The sequence below is a fragment of the Pholcus phalangioides genome, unplaced genomic scaffold (genome assembly GCF_987345545.1).
Source record: "Pholcus phalangioides strain wild (caught in Gottingen) unplaced genomic scaffold, Ppha-v1.0 ptg000002l_1, whole genome shotgun sequence".
In the NCBI taxonomy this organism is placed as follows: Eukaryota; Metazoa; Arthropoda; class Arachnida; order Araneae; family Pholcidae; genus Pholcus; species Pholcus phalangioides.
Genome location: NW_028301595.1, coordinates 15833729 through 15845887, shown reverse-complemented (window position 1 = coordinate 15845887; position 12159 = coordinate 15833729). Strand labels below are relative to the sequence as shown.

Here is a 12159-nt window from a genome sequence, read left to right as displayed (position 1 = left end):
AGAAATTAATGATTACATTTGCTTCAACCCAGCAAACATAATGTTTTCTTTTTAAGTTAACACAGCTGAACACTAGCACGCTAACCCCTCAACTGCACATGAAAAAGGTCCAGATGACAAGCACAGCTCTGACATCATAAATGTGTTAGGGATCACACACACAACATTCGGAACATGCATTCCCGCATGTATCAATCTGTTAGAAAATCTGCAAGGAATATGTACGTTTCATGTACGGTCAAGTAGTAATAGCAAAAAAATGCTACTAAGGTCAAGTTACTACAGTCAAGTAGTAATTTTTTCATCTAGAATGACCAACTCTTGATGAAAAAATTAGTGCATGGTTTTAGAGTAGCAATACCATTTCACATGCTTCAACCATGTATATGTCTATCATTTTTTAACAGAAAATAACCATTATTTTTAGTTTGTGTCATGGCCAAAGCCCGGAATCGGCTAGTTGACGTAGCCAATATTCAAAATTCTATGGAATTTCGGACACTGGCCAAAATTGTGGCTGGAGATACTTATAATATCAATCCTCTCCCCCCCCCCCCCGAGATATCAATATTCTGATTCCCTTAATCATTAGGGTTGCCATAGCTTAATTATACCATAATTTTTTTTACCATAATTATAAATGGCCATAAGTGTCACAAAAAAATACGCTAACTAGGCAAAGACCCTGCAATCATGCCTTTTCTTTGGCCAAGGATCACCAGCCACTTCACATACAGACTGGCCGAAGCCTGAAGTTCAGACATTAGGGTCAACTGGTCTATTTCGGATTTGGCAGTACCATGTATAATGAAGCAGCAGAAAAAAAAAAAACCCCATAAAGGTGCTTTACTGTACATACAGACTTAAACTACAGTAAGTGCCTATAATGATGCAGCATATGCAGATTCAAAAACTGAACTTCTAGTGCTTGTAACTACAAAACTACAGTAAAGCTTCGATTAACTATCACTGTCCAGACCAGGGCTGTGACGGATAACAGAAATCACTTAATACATATACGCAGGAACATGATTTCACTTCAGGATTGGGACGAAAATGAAAATAAAATCCTTCAAAAGTGAATAATGCATACATATCAGAGATGCCACTGGACTTTAATTTATCTGCCCAGGTTATTTGAAAAATCTGGGTCCTTTTTGAGTGAAAGTGGGTCCCTCTGAAAAAAAAATTTATCTTGAAAAAAATTATGTCCCCCCCAATAATTCACTGGCATCTCTATGTTTCTTCCAACATGCCCCAGGTCTTTGATCACATGCTTATATTTCTTCGTTGAGACTGAGCGGTGGGTCATGTTCTGGGTAAGAGAAGGTATCTGTGAATCAAGTAATTCATTTCTAAAAACATGTTCTACCCAAAGGTTCATTTACTTTTATTATCTACAAGTAGGAAAAACTTGCAAAGAAGCTCATAAGCACTGAGAATTTAACCTATGGAATTCCGCACATGTAATAAATCTAAAACAAATATACAGTTGATCCCGCTTATAACGTTTCTCCCGTTTAATATGTTTTTCCACTTAGTACAACTTTTTTTCGTGGTCCTAACAATAAGTAATTCTCATTGCGATTTCCTGTTTAAAGTGTTTTCCTATTTATAATGTTTTTTATGACGGTTTTTGAAAAACGTTATAAGCAGGATCCACTTTAACAGTTGAAGGCACACATTTATATATTCACTAATAATCAATGTATAAATTCCCTTCTGATTGATTTTACATTTTGTTAAAAATATCTTGGCATATTTTCAATACCTTCTGATCAAATTTAAAGTAAATCGATATTCTCTCTCTCTCCTCTCTCAGACACATCTGATTCCCTATTCATACTTTGGTTTTTCTGGTAAAATGATTTTATTTTCCTTCCCTGATGTTCGACCATTCTGATCTGTTGTCATTTAACTGCCACATATTTTCACACCTGAATATGGGAGCTACATCGGATTTGTGTTGGAGAAACTTAACAGTGTGCTTATGTGTGTGTGCCCAGCATTTGGCGTATTTTGTGTTCAGTAGGTGGTACCATCTATCTAGCGCCGCAACTAGATACTTTCTCAAACAGGGCAAGTACACATTTTGGCACACCCATGTAATGTAGAAAAGATGCAGTTATAAAGGGTGAATTTGGTGCCCTCCCCTCTAGTCCAGAGCCCAGGACACTAGGCCCAGTTGTGGCCCTGCATCTATCCTCCAAACTGATAATGCGTGCATTTGAAGTTCAATGTATGCATATTTGGGTTGTAGGTCTGTGTGATCGCCGTGGCAACAAGAAGTTTTTTAAAGGAATAGCCAACTCAAAATTTGAAATCTTTAGAAAATCACATTTTTAGCCATTGCACCATTGCACAATCACAAGTTCAAAACACGGATTTTCACCCACCAAAAGCGAAATTTGGGGGAGATTATAAGGGCCCTCTTCCTCCCCCCCCCCCCGAGATCAAAAATTAAAAATATTGGAATAAAATAAAATTTCTTTTATACTATCTGTGAAGAATTAGATCCTTGTACCCCTCCAAAAGCTGATTCTACTTACACCCATGATTTTAGCGATGCGAAACGGTGACTACCGCATAGCAGATAGATGACAAAATTATGGATATTCAAGGTTGAGTTTTTACAGATTCGGTTTTTTTCCACGATATCGGGAAGGTTTTACAATTTGAACGGGCATTCCAATCATTTCCGATTAAAAAAAAAAGCATGCATTCACAATATTGTAGGAACAAGGCGAATTTACACTGTATAGACGCAGTCTTTCAATGCCGGCCGATAGCCCCGGAAGTACCATAATTTCCCGTATATAACCGGAAGGGCGAAAATTGAAACTTCTGTACACAGCCCCTCATTCAGGGAAGCAACCCGATATCCTTCATCTTATTTTTCAACATCCCGTCTGTATATCAATACAGTACAAAGTAGTAAAATCAGTTTTTCAAGGTCGCGTGATCATGATACAAGGGAAAAAGTCGGGGAGGTTTTTCTCTCTACTTTTCTTCTTAGAACTAGGAAAGGACGTGTGAACAAAATTTTTACGTGTCCTTTTCCAAAATTCCGGGTATTTGACGAGTTATAACACGTCTATGGCATCTCTGCATATCGTATTTAATTTTATTCACACAAAATGATCAATATAAACATCAACATAAGGTAAGCCTAGGCAGTGGCCATATTGAAAATAACATCCTTTATTGTATTATTTTCAAAACTCTTCGACAGTCAAGTATTTTTTATGGCATCAGATGAAAGCAATCCTATAATGAAATATTTACTGTAACGTCGCTTCATAGTTTCAATTATGCCCAGGTCCATGGGCTGGATAAATAGAGTTATATTCACTGGGAGAAAGAGGCATGTTATTTTGCCATTACTTTTGAGTTCACAAGAGGGTTGTGTTGGGACATTGTTCATTAACAGCAGTGCTTCCTGCTGCAATTGCTTTTTGGCCATATGAGCTTTATAACTTGAGGCACAAAAACTCTCGCTGTAGAACCATTCTGAAAAATTATTTGGTCCATCCAAGACTTTTTTGAGCATAATAACTCACAGGCAATACGTTCATATTTAAATTTTTGAAAGCACGTGATTTTTTTGGATATACCAATTACAAGCAGAAGTAATCTATGATTGCAGTGGATTTGCGTAGACCAACAGTGATCCGATCATTTTGGAACTTAAAACCTAGGGCTGTTTTTTCCATATTAAATTTCCACGATGTCTGATAACAGAAACTGATGGTAAAACAAGTGTGATGGTTAATCAAAGTTTTACTGTAATTCAAAACCGCAGCCTATCCATTAACTTTTTCCTGGCACTGACATCAAGAGATTTTAATGAATTTTCTATGAAAGTTTTTGCCCCAGGATAATGTTTAATCAGTAACAGTATAAAATTCTCAAAGAAAACAGAAGATAAGCCAAACATATAAAATAGACTTCTATACAATTTTTTTAGTTCTTAAATGAAAATTATGGTATTTTAATGTGCATAAAGAACCCCCTTTTTGCGAAAAATTGAATCCCAAATACAGGAGGGGAGCTTCTTATACATGGATACTATTATAGATACAGTAAAACCTCAATACGTCGTCACCTCAAGTTATCGAAAAATCATGACGGCTTAAGCAGAGTAACGACTTAAGCGGAGTTTCGTCAGTTTTAATGTGCAATATTATGAAAATCGTATAAATTTAAAGTAATATGACATTTAGTAATGTATGAATCAAAATAACACTATTAATAAAATTTATAGATTGCGAAAGAAAAAATAACAGCATTTTTTATCTTTTTTATCTCTTATTACTTAAATTATTGTGGTGAAATGAATGTTTAATTTATAGACTAACAGAGCAACTGTTTGAATAAGTAGTTTTTCTTCATAATAGAACTCCCTATTGCACATTAATTTTACATATACATCAAATTTCATTTTAGTGTTTGAATTCTTCATCAGTAGTTCACAATGCAAATACAAAGTAATCTCGAACAGTTTTGACTTGGTGGAGGGGCCCTGGCAGGGAAAAGTAAACAGAAGACCTCAATTTGGGAAAGAATGTCTAATTATTTTCAACAGAGATATTTTGTTTAAATTTCCAGCCCTAAATTAGTAGAGTCCATGCTTTCTATGATTATTTATCATCTGAGCCCATTGCACTTTGACTAACTTGATTAATTTGATTCGTCGATTTACATCATTTTTGATTTCCTTGCACTATATGTAATCTTTGACATATCAATAAATTTTGGTTTTGCTGGAGATGCTCTGCCTCCCCCCCCCCCTGGGGGGGGGGAGTGCTTACGTTGCTTCTTGCGACAGAGCTTGGGTGTCTCGCGGTTTGTCCAGTTTCTCCAATGGAGCCCAGGCAGAAATGAGATCTAGCTTGAACAGTCCCCAATGTTCCAAAAACCTTAGTCGACAAATGAACTTCCCCAACGTAACTTTCGTTACTTAAACTGTTCCGTTTGGGTATATAGGATTTTATGGTGACTTTTAAGCATATGGCAATGCTGTTAACAAGCTCTTTTTTTTAATGGGAGCCATAAAAATAGTCTGTTCCACTTTCTCAAATTTTTTCACAGTGGCGAGTTAACTGAAATTAGCTACGCGTAAACGAGAGTTTAATAACATTGTGGTCTACGAGAGCTGGAAGGGTCTGAAGAAAAATGGCGACTTAACCAGAGTGATGACTTATCAGGGTGACGACTTAACAAGGTTTCACTGTATATCTTTTTTCCAAATTTTTAGTCCAAAAAATCAGGAGGGTTCTTTTATACACATTAAAATATGGCATGTGCCACTTATGCCAAGGTTTGACAAATCCCAGGCGCATGGTTGCCATGATGAATAAACAAATGTAATTGGTTCCTCATTTTTTATGTATCATAACTAACCTCAAGAAAATATCCTGCCAGATATACAGGGTGTTGGCAAAAACCCAACCCACTAGGTTTTTTGGGGTTTTTGTGTATTTTCCAGGGTTATTGATATTGTAGCCAACAGAAATATAATAGATGTAATCATTATGTAGTTATTATCAGTGGCGGCTCACTACAGAAAATTCTGGGGGGGGGGGGCAAAATAATTTCACATTTTATTATGATAATTGCAGGACCTGATAATGGCATGGGCTAGTATGTGATTTGCCTAAGACCTCATGATATTTTGAGGGCTTAAAATTTAAACAATATAGGCTCTATTAACTGATGAACATCTTTGATCTTAGTTGAAGGAGGTCTATTGATTTATGCTTTGCCCAGAGCTCCCTCACATCAAAATCGGGGGTCCTGAACATAGGCACAAATTTATTGGAAACATTGGGAAATATCAAATATTTCTATCATAGATATTATGAAGATAGTAGCGAATATTGGTAGGGAGTACTCTGACCATAGACTGAAGTTTATGCCTATGGTCCTGGATACAGGTAATTCTCCATTTCTTTGGAAATTTTTTTATTTTTTTAAGTTTTCTTAAACTGTTGTGATCCTCGCCTTAGGCATTGGCGTGATATATTGTAATCCTATCGCCCTTCTCTTTCTCATCAGCAAACAAAGGGAAAAGGGAAAAAAGATTTTAATTTTTATTGATTCCACACTAAGTAACTTTCTGCAACTGGCGAATGAATTTTAAATTCCAGGCAGATGTTGGGCTGAAATCTTAGTCCCCAAGTAAATAGCATTGAACACATAGATATACTTATACATTTCTCTAAAGATAGAGTATGAAAATACAATAACATCATTAGAAAGCATGCTGTTTGAAAGTGAGTGCAATTTTAAGAAGTAATTTTTGATGGGGGTTTTTTTTCCGATTGGGCAAAAGCAACGCTGCAGATATAGAAAATTATGCTGGGCCTACATCTTTTCGTGTAACTTCAAAAACAAATTAAATATCCCAACAATGAATAAAAACCAAAGTTCAGCAAACATATACAGTATCATTCAGAAGTTGAGAGTGAAACATACCTTTCCATTCTCATACCACAACACAGCATGATTTCTTGACAATACTTTACAGTCAAATATTGCATTGTTTGGAGCCGGCCTGCACCTCGCAATTGACCTTCCGATTTTTACAGGCTGATCCAAAGAGAGGTGCCTCTCTTGAAATGGATGAGAGTTGGGCCGTGAAATCAAGATGGCTCGAGATACCATTGGAGGGTTCGCGTTTGCCGGCTTCTCCCCATCGTTGGACGTCTCTTCTAAAGACTGTGCTGCCGTGTTTCCTGCCGGAGGATCCAAGTCGTTCACTTCCTTCCGATACACCACCATGAAAATTACTCAATCACTCCTCACAGGTCGTTCCGGCCAACCACAAGTCTGAATACATGTTGCAAGTTTGGCCGTATATTTCGAAAACAAAACCCATTCATTCACCACACAACAAAAGTTGAAGCAGGCTAGAGGAGCTGAAATAACAAAAAAGATTAGTTTTCTTTCAGATAAAAACACTGATACACATGAAACAGGGCATGACAAATTAGAAAAAAAATTGCCACCAGTCAAATTTCCTGGGAGCCAAGCCTATTTCCTTTTAGAAAAATTACCATAATAATTGTTTTAGGCTTTTCCGGGCCCTAGAGACATTTTCATATGTTGATAGAAAAGCTTAAATAAATTTTAAAAATTTTGCACTACACTCAAATTTTAATTTAGTCATTACACAACTAATTTTAGAGCCAATGTCGATGTTTTTAGTCGTCATGGTGACCTGGCACCTGGGATTTGTCCAGCCCTGCAGTAGAACCTCGATTAACCGAGACGTGATAAAACCAATGTTGGTTGTATATCTCTTCTATAAGTGGACAGGTTGACGTAGTGTTACATTTTCAACAATTTCAAGTCCACAAATGCATTTCTAAGTACTAAACTTTTGAAAGAAAAAATGAACTAAACTACGGCTTTAATAGTTGGCCTCTAAATTGTGAAACCAAAAATTTTTTAACATGGGAATTTATGACACCAATTATATTAAAACATTTTCTTTTTCTCAAAATGAGAATTATTGACTAACACCACTTGAACCCGTCCAATTGCAGCTTAGCAAAATATAACAAATTAGAGTTGTGGTATCAATGGGAAACAAGAGAATCGCCATAGAAAAACAGTGCCAGAAAAACAATAGTTTGAGGCTAAAAATAACACCAAGCAGAAAATTAGTTTTGTGCCGAGGTCGATTAAAAAAAAGTATTCCCGTGGTTAAAAAAAAATCACATTTTGATGCTTAGAAGTTTTGGACAGTTTTGAAAACTAAGGCAGCTTTTTTTTTTAATCTGCTAGTGGGTTTTAAATCTGTGCTCGGATGGCAAAATGTTATGTCACTTTTCCCAAAAAAATTGAGTTGTTCGCATTCTCGAGTCTCGTTCGTTAAAATTTTTGGAAGGTGGCAAAATTTAGTCTTTCTCTTTTCGGTTCATGAGTAAAGAGCAGAGGCAAATCGTAGCAAGTCAAAAAAACCGTAGTACCACATGTTGGCAAAATATTTGTAAAATATTTATGAAATTGCCAATTTGAAATTTTAATAAAGTGACTGATAACATTTTGCCATCTGAGCACAGAAATTATGTTTAATTTCTCATTTTCTATGAATTTTGACCGTGATTGGGGTCAATGCATGTAAATTATTATGTGACAATGAATACACACAAATGATGAACATGGTTTTTGTTTCACAATGTAATTTTTTTACTGGAAAGAAAAAGGAACTGAAAAAATTCCAGAACCCTGAAAAAAAAGAAAAACAGGGGAAATTTCAAAATCATAAAAATATGCTTAAGATGAAGACTAGCAAGAGGATGAAGACTAGAAGTGAGGATGTCTGATAGCCCCATTCCAGTGAAGCTTTTTTTTAACTTTTGTTCATCTTATATATACATCTGTACATATACATGCTATATATCTACCAAAAATCACCTTATAGAGGGACCACCAAAGTTCTTGGCTTGGAGGTCTGTCAAAAACCTGGTTTATGCACACATGGCAAAAAAAGGTTCATGGCCTCCCAGTACAGCAGGCACATAAAAGGTTTCGTGTAAAACGAGACCAAAGGAAAAAAAAATTGACCAAAAAAAATCATAAAGTTTGTAACTTCAGGTAACTAGCGCTTCCAGTCTGGCAGTGGAGGGATAAAGGATAAATTTTTGGTGTTTCTTTCACTTGATCTTAACAGGATTTCACTATTCATACCACAATGTTTTTACAATAGTCTGCACCATTATATAAGCCACAGTAGAGTAAACACTCAAATCGAGAAAAAACTTGCCAGGACTGCTACCAATAACCCATATAATCCCTTTTCTTTTTCTTCAGAACGATTTTTTAACTATTTCTTTTTTCGCTCCCTCTCTCTGTTACTTTCCACAAATGGGGTTATTTATCATTGTGTTTCTCCTAGGAATACAATTTTTTTTGTCGTTAGTTTTTCTTGATGTTTTTCTTGGTTAGTATTTCACATTTTAAAATATGTACAGAAAACTGGCTGTATGAAGAGATATTGACGTGTAGGAAAAGAAAATTCACTTCTGCCCTCATGGGGACTCAAACCCCCAGTCTCTCATATTATGCCAGATGAGTGCTTTACCACTAAGCTATGAAAGCAGATAAAATATTACCTTATTGGAAAATCATGGCCCCCACAAGGGGGAGGCTGACAGGGCCCGGGACGATTTTCATTATTTTTTTGTTTTTTCACGCTATAAATTCACTATAAAGGAGCCCCATGAAAAGTCTGATCTGGGGGCCCGCCAAAAGTCCCATCCTAGGGGCCCTGCTCCAGAATGTGGGGGCCATGTGGAGCATATATGTCACTGCCAAAGCCAGAAATTTGCCGATTCCCAACAGGGCCAGTGATCACTGGTCAGTCTGATAACAAAAGGCATGATATGGGATCATCGTCTCAAGTTGGCATATTTCTTTAGTTATAATTATGTCCACGTTAGTTATGGTAACCATTCAAACCGCAGCCATAATGTAGTAATCATTTCTCTCTCTCCAAAATTTGGTAGAAAAAACTAAATATTTATAATTCTTTTTATAGGTTTTACAAAACAAATTTCTTAATTTTTTTTTTTTAAATAGAATTAATACAATATTGCTTCTATATATAGACATGTATCAAACCTTGGCGATTAAAAAAAAATAGATTTGGCTCCTACCAGCATATCAAGCTTTGGCCGGAAATCTCTGGCCAAAGCCAGAATCATTTCTGCGTTTCTGACTTTGGACAAAACTCTTGGCCGATTTGCGCAGTGGCTGCATTTCACATTTTGGCAGTAACATATATATATATGCTGAATGGCCCAGTGTGAATTTATTTTTTTAAACATCAATATCTCTTCATATACAGCCAGTTTACTGTGTATATATATATTGTATTAACAATTAGAGGATGTCTTTCTCCAAATAATATCATTTTCTTCTGAGGTTTATACCTCATACTTCATGAAGTTATAACATCCATCTCTTTTTACTGCATCTGCCTACTGTTTTGAACATCTTTAGAAAAAGTGTCAGGATGGTTCTCTCAGAATCACAGATTTAAGTTTCTACATTTCCAGGACAACGTTTGCTCTTGAAGAAGTCGAAAGCATTGTTTTTTACATGTATTATTTGCAAAAGTTTTCCGGAAAACAAGCACATAAAAATTGAAATATTACAAGAAATCTAGATTGTGAAAGATTGAATTAAATTTATACTACATTTTGTAAAAAAAAATGTGCGAAAATAAATTGTACTATAGCTGTTCCTATTGGTGTATGCAACCCCACCCATTCTGATCTGAGATTTCTGTGTTATCTGGCAGGAAAAAAAATGTAAACCCCCAAACCCGCAGAGAAAATCCTGTGTACACAATTGTTGTTATATAACAGACTTGGACCTGTCTTTCCAGTTCCCGCCACTGACGAGCGCTTTGAATTTCTTTCCCGGTGCTAACAAAAGCCTCTATAACATACATATCCAAGCGAATAAATGTATTTTATTAATCAACTAATCAATTAACAATATAAATGCATTTAAAGGTATATCAGAAGAGATGCCAAAAACACAAATTAGGCGGGGGTTGATTTAACAGTGAAACCTGAAAAAGACTGAATGTCAAAAGACTGAAAAATATTCCATTTCAGCAGATTTCCGTTTTATAAAGGTACATTTTGAAGCACTTATATTAGAACAGACACTACCTTTTGATTCTATCCAAAACAAGTTTCCGTCTCATATGGTGTCCATCTTAGACAGGTTTCACACATATACGCACTCACTCACATAACTCCGTAGTAAATTACCTATAGTGATTGGACCGGAGTTGTGCAGTTAGAAATTAAGCCTATATACCTGGGTCTAGGATGTGTATATAATAATAAACATGCATGGGCCTACTAGCACAGAGGGAGCTCCGTAAAATATAATATCCCATAACTTGCACAAATGAGTATGAACAGTGCCGTCTTAAGGCATGGGCCTGGGGGCCTCAAGAGAAGAGGGGCCTCACAAAAATGAGATCCGGTTGAAATTTTATAGAATTTACCAGGTAGGGTCTAAGAAAACCCACTTGGCCCATGATGCTCTTAAGACGGCCCTGTGTATGAATGTAAAGCAATAGGTGGTAGCTCCAGGGGGTCCCATGAAAAGTCTGGTTCTCTACGGGGCTATGCTCCGGATGTGGGGGCCATGCCTCCAGCCGGGAAGGGGGACGGCCCTGTGGTCAAATGTTTCACTCCTAGGTGCTCTCAGATTTATAGGATTAATTTCTACGCGGGAGGGGGGGGGGCGGTTCGCACCCACAGCGACGCCACTGAAAACAAATACCTACGAGACATACAAGTCTCAATTTCATCTCGATAATTTAAAACAACAGCCCACTACAATGATTCACGGAATAGCTTATCTCGTATTATCAATGTTTACTCACGAATGAACATAACATTGATATTATGTTATATTTATAATAGATTATGTAACTATTCATAATCATTGGGTAAGCTAAATATAAAGAGAATATCGATCACAATGATAATGGATAATATTACCATAGACTCAATTAAATTCCAATGTTTACCTCAGCTGTTCGTGCCAAGTGCATTGACTCTACACTGCAAGCCATCTTGGTATTAAATAAAAATCCCAAAATCCTACGCCTTTAATCACAGGATAATAGCCCGATTATAATGAAAGCTGCTGTTACGTATTTTCTCTCTTTCTTTAAGTTTTTTTCATTCTCCAGCTACGAACAATAGGGGAAAAAATAACAAGAGACGAGCTCTCAAATGATCGTAGCTTTACATGAGAATGCGCCTATTTTATTCTGAGAAATCATTTATCAGCGAATTTTTTATTATTATTATTTTATTTCTCAGTTCGTGCAGACCTACATTTCGCGTAGTAATAGACAACTTTCCATCAAGGAACGTGCTCCTGGCTATTCCGAGAATTATCGCAGTCGCAGCGATATTCTCGCAAACAGTAACTGGAGCGATAGGTTATTGACGAATCATGTTCCGTGTCTTATTTAGAGAAAGACATTCGACGTTAAAGAAATGATTTTTGATTTGTCACTGTGTCAGCGCCGCTGCGTGAGAGAAAAATCAAATGAAGACAGGATACGAGAAAGATCGTAACTTATGGGTGGGGAGGTTCAGTTCAATGGGTGGG

The 12159-nt window shown here is 36.5% G+C and overlaps 1 protein-coding gene across 6 annotated transcripts in view; it reads right to left on the bottom strand.

Moving 5' to 3' along the window:
• Nucleotides 1–11945, bottom strand: part of LOC149089472 (uncharacterized) — a 58144-nt gene extending 46199 nt beyond the window's left edge. Inside the window, exons 1-2 of one of the 6 annotated variants that reach the window (XM_089238846.1) lie at nt 11538–11945; nt 6478–6920 (exon numbers count right to left, since the gene is read on the bottom strand). In XM_089238846.1, the coding sequence (XP_089094972.1) occupies nt 6478–6783 (306 nt within the window). In that variant the 5' untranslated portion in view covers nt 6784–6920; nt 11538–11945. The remainder of the gene's footprint in view (nt 1–6477; nt 6921–11537) is intronic. The other 5 variants (XM_089238837.1, XM_089238853.1, XM_089238871.1 and 2 more) reach the window with 5 other exon arrangements.
• Between the last annotated feature and the right edge of the window lie 214 nt (nt 11946–12159).